The 24,016-nt window shown below is 43.2% G+C and overlaps 1 protein-coding gene across 2 annotated transcripts in view; it reads right to left on the reverse strand.

Moving 5' to 3' along the window:
- Positions 1-11,895: 11,895 nt before the first annotated feature.
- LOC115467087 (24-hydroxycholesterol 7-alpha-hydroxylase) overlaps positions 11,896-24,016 on the reverse strand; it is a 306,871-nt gene continuing 294,750 nt past the window's right edge. For both annotated transcript variants that reach the window (XM_030198776.1, XM_030198775.1), the window contains exon 12: positions 11,896-12,560. In XM_030198776.1, the coding sequence (XP_030054636.1) occupies positions 12,456-12,560 (105 nt within the window). In that variant the 3' untranslated portion in view covers positions 11,896-12,455. The remainder of the gene's footprint in view (positions 12,561-24,016) is intronic.

Consider the following 24,016-nt stretch of genomic DNA (forward strand, 5'->3'; position numbering starts at 1 on the left):
GCCACACTCCCAGTGGTCCCTCAGTTCCCAGAAAGCAATCAAAGGCAAACAGGGCAAACAATTATGTTTATTCTCTTAAAAATATTGAACAGTGGAACAAAAATGTGCAAATAACAAAAGTAACAAGTAACTGAAAAATGGATCAATTAGAAAACTAACTAAACATTTAACTGTCTAAACAATACCTGGGAAGGTCAGGACATATAATTCACTGAGCTTCAGCAAAGAGATCCATATTTCTTTCCTCCAAGGCTAAGACTGAAGTGACAACCAGCAACAACTGCTGGGTAATTTCAAACTCCAGGCCAATCAGAGCCCTGTCAACAGGATTTGAAATATATACTGCTTCTTGCTTCCTGGGAGTGGCATCTCAGCCCTGCCTCAGGCGGCATCTTGCCTTGGGCCGCCCCTGGGGTACAGTGTAAACCAAAAGGAAACTTTTTTTGCTGCACAAACAAAATAGCAATCAGTTTTTGTCAAAGACTTAAAACTTAACATAGTAATAGTCACATTAACAATGGTTTCTCCTCTCTTTGGAAAGGTGCAAGTCACATATTCATAAGTCCAGACTTGGCTCTAGTTACGAAACTCAGGTCTGAGTTTTCACAGACAAAAAAATGCACCCTACCTATGCAATCTTCTAGTCATTCTTTTGTAACCCCTGGGTGGTTTGTACAAGTTTTTGGAGGAAAAGTCTGTTATTGAGATGGACATGGGGACAGGGCCGGTCTTAGCAAGTGCGGGGCCCTATGCAGACCAATTTGGTGGGGCCCCATCCTAGCTCCGCCCCACTGTAGTCTCGCCCCCACCGTAGCCCTGCCCCTACCCTAGCTCCACCCCATTGATAAGATTATTCCATTTTTAGAACATTTTTTATTTATGAAATTTCAAATAAAGACAAATGAAGCTAAACTTGTACAAAAAAACCTGATTGAAATAATAAGCACAATGCTATCATTAAACCTCCCCTCCCCAGAAATTATTCAGTTCAAGTCCACTACAATTAGTAGTTCCAATTCTCATAACAAAGAAGAATAAAGGAAAAATATTAAGAAAAGGTTCAGTACTTTCAAATTCCCCTATTACTCTGTAACCCATATATGCAATAAAATAAAAATGAAATGAAAAGATATACAATAAAATAAAGTGATGTGTAAAATATAATGTACAATATAAAAACATATAGACCACCAAGGTATTAAAATTGTTTTAAAATATATACCACAGCTCTCTGACTCAAGAAGACTCCAACTCTGTCTGTCATCCATAACTGTCTGACAACACACAGAAAAAAAATAAGTAAAAACAAATTGTCACAATTAATACCTTATACACCAATATACCAGCCATACGGAAAATGCAGACCGTCAACAATATGAAGCTAGCAAGGGATCATAATACCACAATTCTCATGCAGAGCCACAAAACACCCTTTTAGAGGTAGTGTGTCATGATTTAGGCTCTACACCCTTTCTGATGTTTGGTGCCACCTTAGTAAGGCCAACACACAATCTCTCCACTGCAAAACACTATACACAAACTTGTGCAAAAACACACTCATAACCTTAACAAACTATAAACAGTACTAATTCCAAGGACAGAACGAGCTATAACCTTATGCGTGGCGTGGAAAGGCAACTGTAATTACACCTGGCTCTAAAACACCAGTGCACAACCTAGTGAAAAAAAACAAACAAAAAGGGATTCAAACTATACGCTAGCAGAATACTGCACCTTCCTTGATCACACCTGAAAAATACATGAAGGCAAAATACTGAAATGGAAAGTTACCTCAAGAAGTCAGACTCAGCATGCAGCAATACTACAAAAATTGAAACGTACATGAAAAATATCACAGATGCACATTTCCAAAAACTGACATATTCCAATTAATAAATCCTGAATAAAATAGTTTTTTCTACCTTTGTTGTCTGGTGACTTTGTTTTTCTGATCATGCTGGCTCAGTATCCGATAGTGCTTGCTATCTGTTCTCTTAACTCCGTTTCCAGGGCTTCTTTTCCATTTATTTCTTTACTTTCCGCCTTTCTTCTTCATTTCTTGCCCTACATCCGTAAGTAAAAGCTGGGTCCTCCACAGACTTGACTGTCCAGTGGATCCAGCTTCTGCCTATTTTCTATATCCATGTGCACTTTTTCTCCTCTCTTCCTTTTCCCTCACCTCATCTCCTTCCTCACTCTTCCCTCGCCTCCATCCATGTCCAGCATTTCTTCTCTCTCCTCCATCCACCCATGTCCAGTGACCCTCCTGTCCCCCCTGCCATCCATCTATGTCCAGCAACCCCCCTGTCCCCTCTGCCCTCCCCTGCCATCCACCCATGTCCAGAAACCCCCCTCCCATGCCATCCACCCATGTCCAGTGACCCTCCTGTGCCCCCTGCTTTCCACCTATGTCCAGAAACCCCCTCCCCTGCTATCCCCCCATGTCCAGCGACCCTCCTGTGCCCCCTGCCCTCCACCTATGTCCAGAAGCCCCCCTCCCCTGCCATCCACCCATGTCCAACGACCCTCCTGTGCCCCTGCCCTCAACCTATGTCCAGAAACCCCCTCCCTTGCCATCTACCCATGTCCAGTGACCTTCCTGTGCCCCCTGCCCTCCCCTGCCATCCACCTATGTCCAGAAGCCCCCCTCCCCTGCCATCCACCCATGTCCAGCGACCCTCCTGTGCCCCTGCCCTCAACCTATGTACAGAAACCCCCTCCCCTGCCATCTACCCATGTCCAGTGACCCTCCTGTGCCCCCTGCCCTCCCCTTCCATCCACCTATGTCCAGAAGCCCCCCTTCCCTGCCATCCACCCATGTCCAGTGACCCTCCTGTGCCCCCTGCCATCCACCTATGTCCAGAAGTCCCCCTCCCCTGCCATCCACCCATGTCCAGCGACCCTCCTGTGCCCCTGCCCTCAACCTATGTCCAGAAACCCCCTCCCCTGCCATCCACCCATGTCCAGCGACCCTCCTGTGCCCCCTGCCCTCAACCTATGTCCAGAAACCCCCTCCCCTGCCATCCACCCATGTCCAGTGACCCTCCTGTGCCCTGTGCCCTCCCCTGCCATCCACCTATGTCCAGAAGCCCCCCTCCCCTGCCATCCACCCATGTCCAGCGACCCTCCTGTGCCCCTGCCCTCCCCTGCCATCCACCCATGTCCAGCGACCCTCCTGTGCCCCTGCCCTCAACCTATGTACAGAAACCCCCTCCCCTGCTATCCCCCCATGTCCAGCGACCCTCCTGTGCCCCCTGCCCTCCACCCATGTCCAGCAACGCGACTCTCCTCGTTCCCCTGCTCCCCCTCCCTCCAGCCACCTGAGCCCCCCTCCCCGACCCACCAAACGACCCTCGTCTACCACCCGACCCACCCGCACCTCACCTGACCCAGCATTTTAAAAAAAGCTACAAGCGGCAGTGCCTCCTCACGTCCGTGAAAGAAGAAAAGTCGCTTCGTCCATTGGCCGGCCTTCCCTCATGTCCCGCCCTCTGATGTAACTTCCGCAAGGGCGGGACATGAGGGAAGGCCGGCCAATGGACGAAGCGACTTTTCTTCTTTCACAGATGCGAGGAGGCACTGCCGCTTGTAGCTTTTTAAAAAATGCTGGGTCAGGTCAGGTGCCGGCGGGTCGGGTGGTAGACGAGGGTCGTTTGGCGGGTCGGGCAAGGGGGGCTCAGACGGGGGAGGGGCTCAGATGGCTGGAGGGAGGTGGAGCAGGGGAACGAGGACTGGAGAGTCGCGTCGCTGGACATGGAGGGCAGGCGAGCAGTGGCGGTGGTAGGAAAGGCGAGGCAGACTTGAGGCGGGCCGCGCGGGGCCCCCTTAGGCGCGGGGCCCTATGCGGCCGCCTCGGTCGCCTCTGCCTAAGACCGGCCCTGCATGGGGAGCCACTGTTTGCCCTAGGATTGGTCGCATGGAATGTTGCTACTATTTGGGTTTCTGCCAGGTACTTGTGACCTGGCTTGGCCATTGTTGGAAACAGCATTCTGGGCTAGATGGACCACTGGTCTGACCCAGTATGGCTATTCTTTGTTCTTTTGAGAGTAGATCAATTCCTTGTTTTTTACTCTCAGGAGAAAGAAGTGGCTTTGCCCTATTCACCTGGCTAAAAATGATTTATGCACGTATCCTATTGTGGATTGCTAGAACTCCATTTTAATCATTGTAGAAACCAAAAGATATTTTATATGTTCAACTGCTTTTAAAGGTATGGAGCAATCTCATCTGCATCTTTCTGGTGCAAAAGGTTTCTCCCCAGATATATATTATAGCTTTTCTTCTAGTATTATATGTCTTCTCACTATATGCTAATTACTTATATAAATAAAAATAACTTGATACTGAAGATTAATCAGTTATTTATACTTTTCAACATGACTTTGTCACAGTTGTGGCCGTGCTCTTATGTTCAGACTTACTGTTTCTCTGTATCTAGCTCTGTGACCTCTCCAGTCTGCCTTTTTTCCTGTTGTTGTTCTTCCTGTTAGCCAAGCCTTGCTTTGGTCTCCCTGCTTTTGCTTCATTTCCTACTTGTGACATCATCAGCCTACTCCTTTATAAGGACCCAGGGAGCTTTCCTACGTTGCCTTTGCAACAGGTCTATTTTCTTTTTCTTGTTGTACTGTTGTTTGACTCTGAGGGAACTGGTCTTCTTGTTATGCTGTGCCTTTGGGCACAGCCCTGAGCTCTGTGTGAGTGGTTTTGGTTTCAATCTGTGTGTATTACTTCCCTGTTAGGTTTGCTGTCAAGCAAAGCCCTCTTTGTTTCTCTCTGTATGTTGTTCTGCTTTAAACCTGTATGGTGTAACCAGGGGCCTCTAGGTGCAGCGAAGGATAGAACAATCTCCTCCAGCCACAGGCTCCCAGTACAGTCAAGAAATAAATGTCCACCACCAACTTCAATCTTTAGGACTTTATTCCATGCAGGTTTCTAGTAGACCTGATACACAGTTCCAACAGCAGCATTCACCTTCAATCTTAAGCACATGTAAGCCACCTGAAAGTGTGTGGTAAATAGCCCCCTTTAAGCAGTAGGCTATCAGCACCTACCAGGATTTAATACAGGCTCACAGTCAGCTCCAGTCTGGGCTCTTTATCCAGTGCACAGTAAACAGTAGTTCAATTCCAAATAGGCAGTTCATTCAGTTCATCATCACAGTTAAACCACAAAGCAGAAGTTTCTACCTCCTACTCTCTTTACCTTCATGATGGGTTCAATACTTTAGGGACTTCTCATACCCAAGAGTTTTCAGCCTGCAAATACTTTTGGGACTTTCTCCTCCAAGGGATTCCACCCTGCATCTGCTTCCCTCTACCCCCCTTCTCTCCTCCTCCTGGGACTCCTTCCCACCTGCCTAATCAATCCCTGGCTTCTGCTACCACAACCAATCATTCTCTTTCCATTAGCTTCCCCCACACCCATACCAGCTGAGTTGAGCATTAGACTAATGATGAGCTCCTGCACACAGGGTTTCCTATCTCTCTTTCCCCCTAGTGGCAGCCAATCTACACGTCCTGCCAGTTTACACCCATGTCTTCCCCTATTGCAGCTAGGAGTCTAGTCCGGGTTCTTCATCTCACCCCCTGGCTCCTTGCCTGCAATGCCTTCTGGGACTTGTATTTCAGACTGAAACTGCCTTAACCCAACTATTCTGGATGTGACTCTATCACAATGGATTACTAGCCTGTTAACTTTGCTTCCAAGCAAAGCCCTGTTCTGTTTTTCTGTGTGTGGTTCTGATTTGAACCTGAATAGATTCCTTTCTTGTTATCTAGGCTCTCCAGCTTAAGCGTGTTCTGTTTCCTTGTGTGGTTTCCCTTGTTACCTTTCACTGTGAGAGCCAGTTGCTGCCAGCCCAGCTGCTTTTCTTGATTACTTTGCTTCCACAGCTTAGCTGCTTCTCTGATTACTTTGCTCCCATGCAGCTGGGTGTACTCTGTCTCTGCCTGCTTTTCCCTTCCTTTCCTGGCTGAGTTCTGGTAAGAACATTGTTTTTCCCTTTGTTTGCTTTAAAATTTTGACTGCAGTGTAAGCCCTGTTTCTTTCTGATGTGTTTTAGAAGCAGCCTTCCCTTTAGCATGCTTTAACTCTTTGTCTGTTGTGTCTGTCTCCTGATTCTTGTGAGCATGTCTCCTTATCTGATTTGTGTATGTAAAGGCAGCTTTCCCTGTTTGCTAGCTTTTCCCTTTGTCTCTAGTGTCTGTTATTTGACTCTGTGGCACAGCCTTGTGTATTCTTATGAGTGGCTTCCCTTTACCTTTGAGTCCTGTATGCCTAGCCTTGTGTATTCTTGTGAGTGGATTCCCTTGACCCTTGAGTGCTGAGTGGCACAGCCTTGTGTATTTTTATGAGTGGCTTCCCTTTCCCCTAAGTTCTGTATGGTACAGCCTAGAGTGTATTCCTATAGTTGGCTTCCCTTTTCTTTTGAGTGCTGTGTGGCACAGCCTAGTGTATTCCTATGAGTGGCTTCCCTTTTTCATAAGTGCTGTATGGTACAGCCTAGAGTTTATTCCTATAGTTGGCTCCCGTTTTCTCTTTAGTGCTGTGTGGCACAGCCTAGTGTATTCCTATGAGTGGTTTCCCTTTTTCCTTGAGTGCCTATTGGCACACCCTTGAGTATTCCTTTGAGTGGCTTCCCTTTTCCCCTGAGTGCTGTATGGTACAGCTTAGAGTGTTCCCTCATGAGTGGCTTCCCTTATCCTTGAATTCTGTATGGCATAGCCAAGTTCTGTTCCTGTTGTGTGTTTGAGCCAGGTTCTGCCCCTGCTCTGTATTTGAGCTAGTTCTGTCCTTTTCCCTGTCAAGCCAAGTCCCTCTCAGAATCCTGTTCCAGCCAAGCCAAGCCTGTTCCAGAATCCTGATCCAGCCAAGCTAAGCCAAGTCTGTTCCAGAATCCTGTTCCAGCCAAGCCAAGCCTGTTCCAGAATCCTGTTCCAGCCAAGCCAAGCTCGTTCCAGAATTCTGAATCCTGTTTGAGAATCTTGTTTGAGAATCCTGAATCCTGTTCCTGCCTTTTGTATTGTCTTGCTTGTTGTATGTCTTCAGTGTGCTCCGTCTATTTGACATGTCTGGTATCCTGTTTGTATTCAGTGCCTGGTTCACCTCTGCTCTGCGCCTCCCCAGAGGACTTGTCTGCTGCAGCCCAAGGGCTCACTATCCCGGGTTCCTTGACAAACTTATCATGGCAAAAAAGTGTTCTGTTTATATCTATTTACCAATTTCTCCACTGCATTAATTCTGTCAGAGTTTAATTGCCATTTTTCATTAGCATCTTTACCTAATGGTGTAGAGACCTCTAGTGGCTCTACCAAGTAAATCTGTTGATATTGTTTTAAAACCAAAGAACTTTCCAGGGTTCACTGCTAGTAAGGTAAGAGTAGGAAGACTCAACACCAAATGGAAGTAAGCATTAATCCATAAATATTACAGATGAAGGATGATTTCTGTCTTTGGATGAACAAAGCCATTGCACTTCTGCACTTGATTTACCAAGCCGTTGGACAACCAATGTCTGAGTAAGAGGCTAAAGGGAGCCTGAAGACGAAAAACAAGAGAAGGGATTTTCTGATCCTTAAAGAGAAGTATAAAAAATCAGGACAAAACTTCCAGAAGTGAAGTCCATGGATGGTAAGGGTTCCAAAGGACCTGTTCTTGATTCTCAGACCAGTTTCCCACAGTTAAAAGGTATTGGACTGGCAACCAGAGATGCCAAGGATGAAAGAGTGAGATTTACCATACCAAGGAGTGAGACTGAAGGCCAAAGAGTGAGATTTTTCAGACAGTGCATCCAAGATATAAATCTGCAATGATTTGCATGTAATACTGCTTTGCAAATGAATCAAGTCAGCATTAAGTGAAATTGTTTTTTCTTTGGAGCCTCTGAAAGAAAACAAAGTAGGGAACAATTTGGGTAAATGTTTTGAGCTGAAAATTGTTTTCCACCCAGTAGTTGGAAGTATGTACATCAGTTTCAGAGTACATGTACTCACAGTAAATGGAAAGGGCGGGGGAAGCAGTTGGCAGGAAGGTGTGCTCAGATTTCTTCCGACTGGTTAGACCAGTTGGTTCACTTCTCAAAGGCTTCACTTTCATGAAAGCAGTAATCAAGATCAGTGCACTGGTACTGAAGCTCTGATGAGTGAGATGTAGGGCTCAAAGAGCATGAGAGTGAGAGAGAGAGCTTTCAAATGACACACTTCTAATGAGCGAGATTTGCATCTCTGGGTAACTGAGTAGAAAACAGAGATTTCCTTCTTAGAAGTCTCAGGAGCTAGCCCTAGTGTTTGGAGTTGCAGGGTCTAGGAAGTGGTGTTTCTCTTCCTAGGGGTGGAGGCTATGAAGAGTTAAATTATGATTTCTAATACTTTATGCTCTGCAATTTCTTATTAATTTTACCTGTCTAGATAGTTAAAGACTTTGAATATACTTTTAATGGTTCACAATACATGTTTGGACTGGACTGTTAGGAGTAGAGAGTGAGAGGAATATGTGAACCCTGGAGCCAACAGCCTCCCACCTCTAGCTGATCCCATATCTTTGGAGCTGTTACTCTAGAGAAGGGAAGCTACTTCCCCTGGAGTATGTACCCCATGATGTCCTCAAAGAGTGAGTTACCCATTGAAGAGTGACAGCTGGGGGAGGGGGTATGCATTTGGAAGTCCAATCATTACCTAGTCAAGAAGTCTGTAACAATTTGGTTAATAACCTCTATAGAGATGTCTCCACCAGGACAATGATTAGGTATTAGAATATGGCCAATGAAAGATGTCAATTAAGCTCCAGCATAGTTAGTCATGTGGACAAATTGCTAAACAGATGATAACTGATCATTCTTTGCTATCATAACCTGCATTGAAAAGAAGAAATATGATAAGGAGCTTACATTCAAAGCATATGGACATCTCAAAATGCCCCAAATGGACATCCATATGCTTGAAATTCCAAATCCCAATTTTGCAAAGGCAGAAAAGGGACATCCAAAACTGCAATATGCCCAAACAGCAAGGGACATGTTTTGGGTGGGACTAGGGACAGCCCAAAATGAGTACGCTCAACAGCATTTACCAAAAGAGAAGAAACTTACTAAAGCCTAAAAAGAAGGACACCCTAAGTTAGACCTGTTTCAGTCACACCCAAGGTACAAAAGGTTGCTCTGATTGAGCAGCTGACCACTGGAGGAATTAAGGTACAACACCTTCTTAATCCCACAGTGGTTGTTGTCCCCTTTCCACTCCCCTGAAAGTGAAACTGAAAGAGGATACCAGGCTCTATGACAGCTTCAGGTATTATGGGCATTCTTAGCAAAACGAAAAAGCAAGTCTGAGGAGTATCCTAATGGTTAGTGCAGTGGATGTTAACCCAAGGGGTCCAAGTTTAAATCCTACTTTAACTTTTTTTTTTTTAAATATTGTGAGCCCTCCAGAAACAGAAAATACCTACTTTACCTAAATATATAAGCCACTTGCAAGCCTGAAGGTTATTGGAGTGGTGTACATTTAGGTACAGTAGGTATTTTCTGTTCCTGGAGGGATCACAATAATAATAATAATAATAAGGGATCATAATAATAATAATAATGTAATCTACTTGGATTTCAGCAAAGCCTTTGATACGGTCCCCCACAGAAGACTCGTGAATAAGCTGAAAGGGCTGAACTTAGGACCGAAAGTGGTGAACTGGATAAAAAAACTGGTTAACCGACAGGTGGCAGAGGGTGGTGGTAAATGGAATCTGTTCGGAGGAAAGGAAGGTGAGCAGTAGAGTTCCTCAGGGGTCGGTGCTGGGGCCTATTCTGTTTAATATATTTGTGAGAGATATTGCTGAAGGGTTGGAAGGAAAGGTTTGCCTTTTTGTGGGTGACACGAAGATTTCTCTGGATGCTTCCTAAAAAGAAAAGTAGAGAGGAAAAAAGAGAAGAAACAAAGAGTAGGGAAAATAAAATAAAAAGATAAAATAAAAAGGATAGACAGGAGCAAAGGAAGATAAGAGGAGGGAGGAAAGGAGGCAAGAGAAGCCAAAGGGTAACATGGTGGGAGAGATAAGAATGCAAGTAAAATGTGTTTTGCAGAGTGAGGATGGAAGACAAGGTTGCCTCTCTTCTCATCAAAGAAAGAACAAAGAAGAAATGGGAGCAACTATAGCAGTTTACAAAGACTTCAGTGACATTATCCCCCAAATTCTATAATGCCAAATTTGCAATTTAATTACAAAATGAGCCAATTATTGCTAATAATTGGCTTTGTAACAAGTAATTATTGGTAGTGATTAGATTTAGTCCCCCTTTTACAAAACTACAGTAGTGGCTGCTGCTTGGCAATGTTGACAGTCCATCTAGACTGTGATATTATATTCTTGATCATGGTCTTTCTTTGATGTTTCTGGGGCAGACCATAGAAGTCCACCAGACTCTGTCCTTATGTTCCAACTATCTGAATCCATCTCATCATTTGCGAAACACAGACTGTAAAAGTCTGCCCAGCAGTGTCCTCACATTCCAAATTGCTGGAGTTTCTGTCAAAGCCCTCTCCAGGCCATCCTAAACCAGACTGCCATATGCGGAACCCAGACCATACAAGTCTGCCCAGCACCGGCCTTAATTTTTACAGCCAGAGTCACCATCTAAGCACCACTTGACATGCAAAAACACATTTGGGATCCTGTGTGTTCATTCCATGCCTTTTTGAATTCCATCACCATTTTTCTCCATCACATCCTAAGGGGAGGGGGGCATTCCAGGCATCAACTACCCCCTCCGTGAAAAAGAATTTCCTGACATTACTCCTATGTAATCAAAACAACATATCTACACATCTTCCCAAGGATGCTTAATTCATAGTGCACTACATGTCAGAATCTCCCTCTTAAGCTGATCGCACATTTCTCCATTAAGTTGATCTTAGGCACGTATTTTGCGCATGCCTAGTGTTGCACTTTTTGGTGCGAGTTTGATCTATTTAAATAACGGGCTGTACATTCCATATCCCTCTTTGAAACGTTTGCCTAACTGCTGTTTGCAGACTTTGGAGTATCATTTTATATTGTTTGGTAAGCAAGAATCTTTTCTTTAAAACCTAGTGCGGTTCTCTTGTTTATTAGTATACTCAGCCGTATAATAATTTTTTCCTTGAAGCTATCTATATTTGTCTTCCCGATGGCATGTACTGTCAGCTCTGCACAAACAGTATCAGAAAAAACTAAAAAAACTACTACAATATGGATTACAATTGTTTACTGAGTCTCTTAGATGTTTGACTGCAACGTTTTGTACTTCTATACATTTGAATTTTTTAAGTCTTAGATGTGAGCTTTTCAATGACATGCTACAAAGTTTTACAATAGAGACAATTGATCGTATATAGCACTTGTACCAGTTTAGGTTTTATGTACGCAATGCATAGCTTCCTTTTTCACATAACTCGCATTGGGTCACTGTTAGTTTTTATAATTATAATCATATCCAAAGAGCTTCCTCACAAAAAGGAGTGGTTGGCTTGGTTATGGCAGCCTTGTGTTTAGAAAAATTATTTTGATTGCTTCCTTTTTAGCCCAGATATGCCATCTTTTTGATATGTTATTGCTAGTAGGATTGTTTTGCTCAGTTTGGTCTAATTTTGTATGCGTTTTCACATTTTCTCTCCCTAAATATTAGTTTGTTCTTCTTTTCTATCTTTTTATGGGTATGTCTAAAAGGAAATTTTGGTGATTGCTTTTGTATTTTTTCATAGGTGACTTCAGTTCCACTCATTTGGGTTTTGAGCTTTCCAGTTGCTGACAATAAGATGAGTCGCTAACACTATCATAATATTAAAAAGCTTGGAGCAAGAGTTGGGTATCATAATGTCGAGATTTGAAAATCTTAAAATAACTTTTGTATGAAATACAGATATCGTTAGGTAAATTGAGAATTAGTATGATTTTATTCCAAATAATTTCCCAGTGAGCACAAACAGATTTGTAATAAAAATAATACATGCAAAAGGGTATCTTGTTCATTGGAGCACAACCAGCAGGTTGAGGTTGGTGTTTCTTTTAATTATTTTTTTTAAATTAATTTTAACAAAAACAAAACAGCAAATAACAATAGCAAACATTATAAATCACAGAAGTATCTGCTACGATTCATACCAAATAATTAAGGGCCTCTTCCATCAAGCCACACTAGTGGCTCCCAGTGCGGCAATGCTGACGAGGCCCACCCACTTTGAATGGGTTCTGCCAGCACTGCGCTTTCCTCATGAGTCCATCCTTCACTGAGCTCATTAGCAAACCCCTTCCAAATCAAACAATTTTTGAGCATGAAATTCCCCCACCAAAAATTGATTATCTAACAAAACATAAAATATGACCACTTACAGTTCTCTCACATTAGCATAAAGCAAAATTAACATTAAGATAGCCAACCTTCAGTAAATTACCATGAGGAATGATACATAGAAATATTTGTTGTCTTTTTTTCAATGAAGTACATTCATTGCTGAAGAATGTGCTTTCATCCTCTGTTTATACTGAATTCTGCATGGTCCACTAGGCTTCAGGGCACCCGCTAAATGGAGATTACTCTGAGAGAGAATAAAAGAGAAACAACAGTAACCATCTATACACATTTTTTCATTAACTTATACACATTATTGTAAGAAATGCTGCAGGAAGGATATACATACAATTATTTAGCTTTCATATAGGCATGAAGAATAAGCTCAGGAAGTCATTATCTGCTGAATAGAAAATCTAAAAAATAATAAAAAGTTTACTGCCATCTATGAACCCTATCCTTTAACAAAGAAAACAAGCAGTACTGTCCTGCCAGAAAACTGTCTATACTTAAGCAGATGAAGGATGTGATGAGGATAAGTTTCAAAACATTTGATCTGGGTAAAATCATCAGCTAAAAATTGTCCTCCCCTTCTGCAATGCTCTTTCACCCATGACTTAAATAGTCATCTGCAGCCACAGAGCCAGCTGACAATATGCAGGGATTTTACCAGTATTCTGAAATCGTTGCACATGCCTTATAGTGCCAGGTTTGTACCTACTGCAGAGAAGAAACATGGGATAAGCATGGGAAGAAGAGATAGTAGATGGTAGCAGTGGGCAGACTAGATAGGCCATATGGTCTTTAGCTGCCATTATTTTCTGGTTTTCTATGTAATTTTACAAATGCAGAAGAACCTGCTGCTCTGACCATCCACTCTTCAACTCCGCAACCCCCGCTTCAACTGGGACCAGGTCCAGGGGGAACTCTCGGCCTGGAGTACAACCTGCTTCTATTTGAAACTAGATCTATTTTATTCGTAGCCATTAATAAGAACGACTTGGGAAAATCCACTGCTTATTTTTAAGGGTTATGCTCGACGACAAATTAAGAAGATCATGTGAGCAAAATTATCAGGGATGTGTACTTTAAATTAAGGTTAGTAAGGAGACGTGGAGGGGCATAATCAAACGGTGCTGGCGATCTATTTTGGCGGCGACGCAACAGCTGGCCGTAACCGTATTATCGAAAAAGATGGCTGGCCATCTTTTCTTTCAATAATATGGTTTGGCCCAGCCAAATGACAGAGTTCGCCGGTTTTGTTTTTCAGCGATAATGGGAAAAAAATGCCGGCCATCTCAAACCCGGCGAAATCCAAGGCATTTGGTCATGGGAGGAGCCAGCATTTGTAGTGCACTGGTCCCCCTGACATGCCAGGACACCAACCGGGCACCCTAGGGGGCACTTGTAAAAATGTAAAACAAATATACAAATACCTCCCAGGTGCATAGCTCCCTTACCTTGGGTGCTGAGCCTCCCAAAACCTACTCCCCACAACTCTACACCACTACCATAGTCCTTATGGGTGAAGGGGGGCAGTTGGAGGGCTTAACATTTACCACCACAAGTGTAACAGGTAGGGGGGGGGATGGGCTTGGGCCCGCCTGCCTGAAGTCCACTGCAACCAACAAAAACTGTTTCAGGGACTTGCATACTGCTGTCAGGGAGCTGGGTATCACCAATTGTGAGCATCACCAATTGTGAGACAAAAAATATAATTTATTGTATAAAGTGTCCATGTGATTTAATTTATATAGGTAGGAGTAGCCGGTCGATTCGGGTACGCTTGACTGAACATAAATCGCGGATTGTTACAAGGAATCTCCAGGCCCCCCTAGTCGAGCATTGGGGGGAAAAATCATAAGGTAGAGGATATTCGCTGGAGGGTTTTAGAGCAGATAGATCAAGGTAGTGAGGGGGGATCAGTCAAGAGAATACTAAATTATCGGGAGCAGTGGTATATTTACTATTTGAACACAGTGAGTCCGTTTGGATTGAATGCTGAATAGGAGTGGGGTTCTTTAATTTGAATGTTTCCTATTCTGTCCAATAGGAGCCGGGGGTTCTGGATACATCAGCATTTAGTTTAGACGCCATCGCCATCTTGACAGGAATAGTTCCTTTGATAAATTTGTCAAGCTGGCGCTAGAACGGCATAAGGGTAATTATAAGATTGTGGTTATTACCTAAATGTATTATTGTTTGTGGGTAGTAAAAGTATAACTCATGCATATTATTATTAAGACGGAGTTTGTAAAATGTGTTTTAGGGGAGGTCCTTGATACAGCCGGGAGGCGAAACATGCATGTGGGACAGTTTTGAGCCCCCAGTCTGAACATACTTAAGATAAGTGCTTTAAAGATGTTTATACAATGAATTGAAGCCAATGAAGAACTTAGTGAGTGCTGTTTGAATTGCCATAAAGCATTGTTGAACAATTAAGCACTACTGAGGCAAGAGTTAAACTGCTTGAATCGCTTGTGAAAACAGTGATGTGTGAAGATGGTGTGGTGAGAGAATAAGATCTGGGACTGATGAAGTTGATAGTGGAGGAGTGGCCTAGTGGTTGGTCCTGAGGAACTGAGTTCAATTCCCACTTCAGGCACAGGCAGCTCCTTGTGACTCTGGGCAAGTCACTTAACCCTCCATTGCCACATTGAGCCTGCCATGAGTGGGAAAGTGCGGGGTACAAATGTAAAAAAAAAATAATATCAGTTTAAATGTAAAGTTCCCAGTAAGAGACCTATATTTAACACTGCCTGCATTTTAGTAGGCAGCTGGGTATGACATTTGAGGCTGGCAAACAGGCTGGCAAAAAAGGTTTTTATTTTTATTTTTTTAGTGTGGGAGGGGGTTGGTGACCACTGGTCATCTGGTGAGTTGGGGCACCTTTTTGAGGCTTGGTCGTGAAAATAAAAGGACCAAGTAAACCCGACAAAATACTGATTAACTCTGCTTTTTTTCGCATTATCCACGAAAGCCGGCCATCTGGTAGCCACGCCCATGCCCGCCTTTGCTACGCCGCCGTCATGCCCCCTTGAACTTTCGCCGGCTCAGCAACGGGAAAGCGGCGATGGTGTCAAAAAAGCAGCTTTCGATTATACCGATTTCGCCGCTTTTGAGAGATCTCTGGCCATCTCCCGATTTATGTCGGAAGATGCCCGGCGATCACTTTCGAAAATAAGCCTGATAAGACATCTATTAAAGCCCAATAACTTTAGGACTGTTGTACAAGGTCTGATAACACCATGTGTCGATTATGCAAATGCACTACTGTTAGGACTTCAGAATACACAGATAAAAGCACTGCGGATAGTGCAGAATTCGGTAACCAGAGTCAGGGCCGTGCCAATGCGGTAAGCGAGGTAAGTGTGGCAGGGGAGCGCCGTCCTCTGGGGGCGCGCCCCGCTGCATCATGCTTGCCTCGCCCTCCCGCTCCCATGTCCCAACTGCCTGCCCTCTTCTCCCCCCAACAAAATCTCTTTTAAATTTACCTCCGTCCGGCTGGCAGGGCAGCGAACGGCGCAGCGTCAGTGAAGGAGGTGGCGCTCCCGTCTCTACTAGTCAATGAGCGAAGGAAGACTAGTAGAGACGTCGGGAAGCGCCGCCTCCTTCACTGACGCTGCGCCGTTCGCTGCCCTGCCAGCCGGAGGGAGGCAAATTTAATAGAGATTTTGTTGGGGGGAGAAGAGGGCGGGCAGTTGGGACATGGAAGCGGGAGGGCAGGGGAGAGAGGACAGCGATCATCTTCACGGGGGGGGGGGGCGCGCGCGTGCTCCAACCGCTTGTCTGCGGGGGGGGGGGGGGGCGGCACCCGATCCCTTGCAGGGGGCGCCACAGACCCTTGGCACGGCCCTGACCAGAGTATTAACTGGGACTAGTCGTTCTGAACATATCACTTTTGTGCTGAAAAATCTACACTGGCTAGCTATAGAACAAAGGATACATTTTAAAATCCTCTGTCTGGTTTTCAAAACTTTACATCATCAAGCTTCAGAAATCCTGAAGACTAAACTGCAGATCTGCCAACCGAAAAGATCATTAAGATTAGAATCCAATAATCTGTTGGTTATTCCATTGTATCATCTTGTCCGTTTAGAGGAATTTAGACATAGGACTTTTTATATAGCTGGACCTACCACCATAGGCGCCCCGTATAAGAAGCTTGGGGAGGCTTGCCCAACTGTGACCTGCCTCCGCTGCATTCTCCTCGAATTCAGCAGGGCAGGAACAAAATTGTACTTTCCTATGCCTGTTGGCGCCTGCTCCCCCCCCCCCCCCCCCCATTCATTTCTTTCCTTACCGGCTGCAGCTGCCTGCCTGACTCGATATATATCCCTAAGGCTCCTTCCCCAGCGGTTCCGGCTCTGCCGGAATGGAACCTCCCACCTGTAACACATTTCCTGCCTGCTGCCTTTTCCGCGTCAGAGCCTGGCTGTGACTGTGAGCCTGAGCGTTGCAGCATGTTGTGGCTCTTTTCAATCAGTGACCGACACTGACCGAGCCACAGAGGGAGTCAGCAGATCACGCAAGCAAGCAGTAAGGAGTATTTGGGTCTCTTATTGCTTTGTTGAACAAGAGACTGGTGAGGAGACGGGGTGATGATGCTGAATGTTGAAGGGAGGAGAGAGAGAGATGGGTAGGCATAGGGGCAATGTTGGATGGTGGTGAGGGGCAAGGCAGTGGGGCAATACTGGATTGGGGCAGAGAAAGAGAGAGAGAGGTTTTATAAGTTAAAATAAAAGTAAATATTTTGTTTCATGCAGATCTCTTTTGTTTAAACATAACTAAATGGGCTATAAGCCCCTAATGCAGTCCATTGGTTTTCTTATATTTTGTTCTTGTGATGACTTATACTGTACCAAAATTGAAAACTCGTATCTCTATCTAGTCGTTAATAGAAGGAGTTCATTGTGAATACTATCCACTCTAACAGGTTGTTTTGTACATGAGGAATTGTGATATTATGAGCCCTTGTTTCATATTGTTGATGGTCTGTGTTTTCCGTATGGGTGGTATATTGGTGTATTAGGGTCTGCCCAGTGTAATATTTACAGTGCTGCCTTTTCATGCATAATGTTACTTCACTAATGTGACCATTTCATTTTGGGATTTTCAACGGATGGAAATAGCAGTGTTTAATAATTGATAACATTTTTGAATAGTATACATTGGTTAATATGTGCTTTGAACAACCACTTTATTCTTTGACATATGATACATATCTAATATCTAAATTTAATAAAAGGTATTAATTGTGACTATTTTACTTTTACTTATTTTTTTTCTGTGTGTTGTCAGACAATTACGGATATAAGCCCCACCCCTGGCACCACCCCTAACTCCGCCTACTTTAGCCTCCCCAAACAGTTGGGCCACAGACCGCTTATGACTACCATCCCAATTCTTCACGATCATGAGCCACAAAAGCGCTTCTTTGTGGAAGTAGATGCATCCTTCATCAGGGCTGGGGCTATTCTGTCCCAGTCAGATGCTAAAGCAAGCTGCTGCCCTGTGCCTTTTTCTCTTGAAAACGTTTATCAGCCAAGATGAACTATACTATTGGGGACTGAGAGTTGCTGACCATTAGGCTGGCTATAGACGAGTGATGTCACCTCCTCGAGGGCGCCAAGCATCTGATTACAGTAATCACAGATCATAAGAACCTGCTGTAACTTCAAGAAGCTTGAAGACTTAACCTGCATCAAACCTGCTGGTCACTGTTTTTTTGCCAGGTTCAACTTTCAAGTAGTTTTTCAGCCCTCCGAGAAGAATGTCTGAGCTCATGCTTTCCCCAATCTTGGGAGACTACTGAAGAGACTTTGGATTTCCAGCCCATCCTGGACCCTGCCAAGATTCTAACAGCAGTCACCGTGCCAGTTCCCCCTGGCAAGACTATTATGCCCAAAAGACTTTGGAATTTGGTGCTGAAGTGGGAGCATGAATCCAAGTTATCCAGGGATTTGAGGAATGCTGGAACTGATCTCAGTGAACTACTGGTGGCCTAGCCTTAGGAGAGACATGAGGGATTTCATTACCTTATACTCCCATTTGCTTCCATCACAAGCCATATCACACTAGTCCATGGGGGCTCCTCCAGCTACTGCCAATACCCAACAGACCCTAGTTCCACATTGCCATGGATTTTATCACTGATCTGCCAACATTGGATGGTTTCGCCACCATATGGGTTGTGGTGGATTGGTTTTCCAAAATGGCCCATTTTGTGCCCCCGTCCAGACTGCCGGCAGCTCCTACTTTGGCCTGGGTCATCTTTAAAGACGTATTCCATCTCCACGGTCTACCAGAATCCATCTCAGATCGCGGGGTCCAATTTACCTCCAGATTTTGGTGAAGTCTCTGTGAATAACTACAAGTCAGTTGGATTTCTCCTTGGGATGTCACCCACAGACCAACAGAGAGGGTTAACCAAATCCTGAAATCCTTCCTGCACACCTATGTCTCAGCTCAACACAATGACTGGGCTCAGCTACTGCCCTGGACAGAATTCTGCTACAATAATCATGTAAATGAGTCTGCAGGATCTTCTCCATTCTGGATACTCTTTGGGCAGCATCCGTGATGTCCTCTGCCCGTACCCTAGTCTCCAGTGGCCAAAGCCACCATTGAATCCCTCTCTCACATTTCGAAAACAACTTGCGGACTCCTGGTCCGGGCTGCCAGGAGATATAAACTACAGGTCAACAAGAAAAGATGCCAGGCACCCTGCTTCCAGACAGGAGATTTGGTGTGGTGTTCATGTCAAACCTATGCCTTAAGACACCCTCAGTCAAGTTTGCACCCCATTTCATCAGACCCTGTCTGATAATCTGACAGGTGGGTCCAGTAACATTTCAGCTGAAGCTACCTCCCAATTTACAAGTCCACGACACATTTCATGTGTCCCTACTGAAGCAACTGGTCTTGCAGAAACTCCTGAATACCCCCAATACTCATTCCTGTGGATGGTGACGCCAACATGGAATTCGAAGTCCAGAACATCCTAGACTCTTGGAGAGTACAGTGGAGCCTGCAATACCTCATCACCTGGAAGGGGTATAGTCCAGGAGAAAATTCTTGGGAACCAGCAGATCATGTCCATACTCCAGCTCTTCTCCGCTGATTCCACTGGTGCTTTCCTCAGAAACCTGGACCCAGGGCAGCACTGGGGGAAGGGGGGGGGGGCTAAGGGGAGGGGAGGTACTGTCACAGCCCCTGCCTTGTTCAGACCCGACTCACCCGCAGGCTTCCTGGGCATATTTGGGGGAGCCTGGACTCTCTTGCCAGAATGGACTGCAGGTGGGTCCTTCCCAGCAGTTCCCATGCACACTGTCTCTGCAGCTAGCCCTCCTTGCATCCCAACTTTGACCTGCACCTAAGCAGTTCCTTCTTACATCACCTGTGCTGGCTATTTAAGGCATTCTGAGGCCAGTCCCCTTGCTTCTGCAATGAGTTGCGTTGTCCGGGAGTCCTGCCTCAGCATTCTAGCCCTAGTCCCGCCTTTGTGGCCCTGCTTCAGCCCTACCTTCGTATTGTTCATCCCAGGTCCTGGTCCACAATGCCTGCCCCAAGGGCTCTTTTCAGACCCATCTGAAAACCTGATCTGCCAGGTCTGCCCACAAAGGCTTTTTTCAGAGCCATCCCAGGTCCTGCTGGGCCTGCCTCCAAGGGTTCTTTTCAAAGTCAGCTTCTAGCTCACCTAATCCGGCAATGACTCCTCAGCTACCCACGAGCAACCTCCTGGCCTCTGTCTAGAACCCCACCACAGTCCTAGTGCTCATTTTCCTGAACTTGACATTTGCTTTTCAAACATTTGCTTGCAGGTCATACACCATTTTTCAAAACCTGGCCCCTAAGGAGAGTAATTTTATAATAGATTGCTTAGGTTGAGAGGGCGTGAAGAGGTGCCTATTTGTCTTTATAAAATGCCCAAAGTAAACTGGCAGAAATCGCAACTAGACTGAAGTCATAGACATTTATACCTGCTTGTGAGGAGGTACAAATCTTAACGTGTGTAAAGAACAAATATATTTTATGACAGAGGTTCTCAACCCAGTCCTCAGGATACACCTAGCCAGTCAGGTTTTCAGCATATCCACAATGAATATGCATTAGATAAATTTGCATGCACCACCTCCATTGTACGCAAATCTGTTGTATGCATTTTATTTATTTATTTATTAAATTTCAATTTTACAAGTATACAAACTTGTGCAGCAAAATTGGAAATATTGAGGTTACAAAAATAAAAGGAAATATAACATTTTTAAACCTTTCCTCAAACCAGTACAAGTCCACAAACGGGATTTCAAAATAGTAAGAAACGTTGAAGATAATTACTAGGAAATAATGTTGTATGCATTTTAATTGTGGGTATTATCATGCTCCCTCATCTGTTCTCCATGGTCTTCAGCAGCATTCTGTGCCAAAGGAGTCTGATTTACTTTCTGGAAACTCTGCACTTCCTTTAGAGCCCTGAAAGAGGGTGCTGACTGATGCTATCACGTTTTGTCTAGAGGTATATAAGGAAATTCCTGACTTTCAACCAGTGCCTTTGCAAGTGGTAGCCTAGCCTATTCTAGAGTGAGTTGCAGCCTTGTTCCAGTCCTGTTCCTGTTGCAGTCTTCAGCCCTTTTCCAGCCTTGTTCCAGCCTGTGTCATCAGCTTTGTCCCAGCCTTGTTCGAGTTTGCATCTTCCATCCTGTTTCAGCTCTGTTCTAGTTTGTGGCTTTAACCTGGTTCCAGCTACTCCCTGGCCTTGACCATCATGCTAGCCCCATTCTCCACCCTGACTTCTCATGGCGCCCCCTAGAGCTCTTTAAAAAAAATTATTTATCAAATTTTCAATTTACATACCACAGTAAAACAACACTGTAATAGCACAGTACAGAAAATCCAACCAGGTAATAATTGTTATCAAGTAAAAAAAAAAAAAACCATTATTGCCCATAATAAAGGAAAAAAGGGGACCAAGAAATAAAATAGAATTAGGGTCTGACCAAGTTTCTGTTATAAAAGTCAAACCCGCTTGTGTATCATTAATCAGGTCATGAATTAAAATTGTCTTAATACAGACTGAGCATGCATTTAAATACAAGCAGTCAATTGACCCATAATCCTCTTCAGTAGGAACCCTGGAAATAATGGGAGAGACCTACCCTTGTCTCTCAAACTTTTCTTCCTAACATGATCATAAATAGGTCTAACACCCCATAACACTTTAGAAGCTCATTGAGTCTTAGATATATTGAACCAAGGGGTGACATAAAGAAGTTAAACAGGATGGGAGAGAGTGGGCAATCCTGAAGGACCCCACATTTACGTGACCAGTAGTCGGAAAGTTGGTTATTTTTCTAATACGTTTATTCAGATTAACAAGGAAATTACGAATTTTAGAATTTTTTTCTAATACGAATACATCAGTAAAAGATGATTCAGTAATAAAGAAAAAAAGTGTATGGGTACCACCTACCCAAATGAATCCAATGATTCAAGCATTTGAGAGAATGATTATGAAAGATGTAGGTGCTTTAGAGAAAATTGAAAAAAAATCCATTTTATAAATAACTTCAGAAGAGAAAAAAAGCAATAAATTAATTGAGAAATGATACGAGCATTGTAATAAAACAGGCAGATAAGGGAGGAGCGGTGGTAGTGATGGACAAAGAATTATATATCAAAGAAATAAAAAGACAGTTAAGTGATACTACTTTTTATTTACAATTACCGAAAGATCCGACCAATGCTTTGAAGTCTAAGATAGATTCCCTTATTGATTTAGGTTTACAAGCAGGATTTTTGACAGTTAAAGAAAGTGATTTCCTAAGAACAGAACATCCACGGACGCCAGTAATCTATATCTTACCTAAGGTACATAAATCTCTAGAAAATCCGCCTGGAAGACCGATTGTGTCTGGGATAGGATCTGTGTTGGAGCCTTTATCAAAATTTACAGATATGTTTCTTCGATCTCTAATTCCCCTCATCGCGTCCTATGTGAGAGGGGTGGGTTTGGGAGGAAACCTTGCTAGCGCCTGTTTCATTTGCTCCAGAAACGGGCATGTTTTACTAGTTATTAATATACTAGATGAGTTAGAAATCACTGATGATGATATTTTACTAGTAACTTTTGACGTTCAGTCATTGTATACTAACATTCCATAGGATGAGGCTTTATCAGTAATAAAACAATCACTTGCTCATAGGACAACATTCAAAAGAGTACCTACAGAATTCATTATGCACTTAATTACATTAGCTCTTAAAGAGAATTTTTTTTATCTTTGAAGGGAAATATTACAAACAGGTGAAAGGGACAGCAATGGGGGCAATGGTAGCCCCCTCTTTAGCCAATCTTTACATGGCATATTTTGAGAAGAAATATTTACAAAGTAATCCATATAAGGGACATATTATGTTGTGGAGGAGATTTATCGATGATATCCTAATGGTATGGAAAGGTAGTAAGGCATTATTTAAAAAATGTTTGACTGGTTAAATACAGTAGACAAGAATTTAAAATTTCAGATGAATTTTAGTAAGGAGGAGATTCCCTTTTTGGACATTAGGATTCTATTTAATCAGGGTAAATTTATGACCACATTGTACAGAAAACCGACAGATAGGAATAAGTTGTTAAAATATGAGAGCTGTCATAGTCAGCCACTGAAACGAAATCTTCCATTTAGTCAATTCTTGAGGGTAAAGAAACTATGTTCAGAAGAAAATGAATGCAAAAAAATATGACGATGATGACAAATAGATTTATTCAAAGAGGATATCCAAATAAATACATCAAGGAAGGATTAATTAGAACATCATAATACGACAGACATGAACTTCTCCATTCAAGGACTGACGCTAAGAGTAAAAATGAGAACAGGATTATATGTTCTTTATATTTTGACCATATGTCATCAGATTTGATTAAGATTTTTAGAAAGTATTGGCCTTTAATACAGAATATACCATGTTTTGCTGATAAAGAGTTACTTATAGCTTTTAAAAGAAATAAGAATTTGAGAGATTATTTATCGCCATCAGCATTACCAACACCTTTTAGAAATGACCCAGTGTGGGGACATTACCCATGCTTGAAATGCACTTTTTGAAATGTGAATTTAAAAACAAAATATTTTATCCACCCATTAACGGGAGATAGATTTGAGTGAAAACATTATTCAAATTGCAAAACATCACAGGTGGTTTATGCAGTAATTTGCCCATGTGGACTGGTGTACATTGGAAAGACCATTAGGGCGTTTAATACACGCATTGCTGAACATAAGAGTGCAATAAAGAGGAAGGCATTAGAAAAGCCGTTGGTAGAACATATGTACGGTCTGAAACATTCATTTGAGGAACTAAAGTTTTTGGTTTTATGAAAGATCAAAAAATATTGGAGAGGAGGTGATTTTAATAAACAGTTGCTACAAGCTGAACAAATAATGATTTTTAAATTTAACACTGTGAGTCCTTTTGGACTGAATCAAGAAAATGATTATACTGTTTTTTTATAAATCATTTTAAAATAAAGCAAACTTTTTATTCATGGATTAGGAAATAAAATAATATAGTGCCCCCCTTTTCTTTTCTTAATATTTGGTAATTAGATATATTTTGATATTGAGTAGAGAAATGCTTTTAAACAATGGTTGTTTACATTTGTATGTCGAACGTGATGACATCATGGTGCTAGCACTC

Source organism: Microcaecilia unicolor, chromosome 3 (genome assembly GCF_901765095.1).
Source record: "Microcaecilia unicolor chromosome 3, aMicUni1.1, whole genome shotgun sequence".
Taxonomy (NCBI): Eukaryota; Metazoa; Chordata; class Amphibia; order Gymnophiona; family Siphonopidae; genus Microcaecilia; species Microcaecilia unicolor.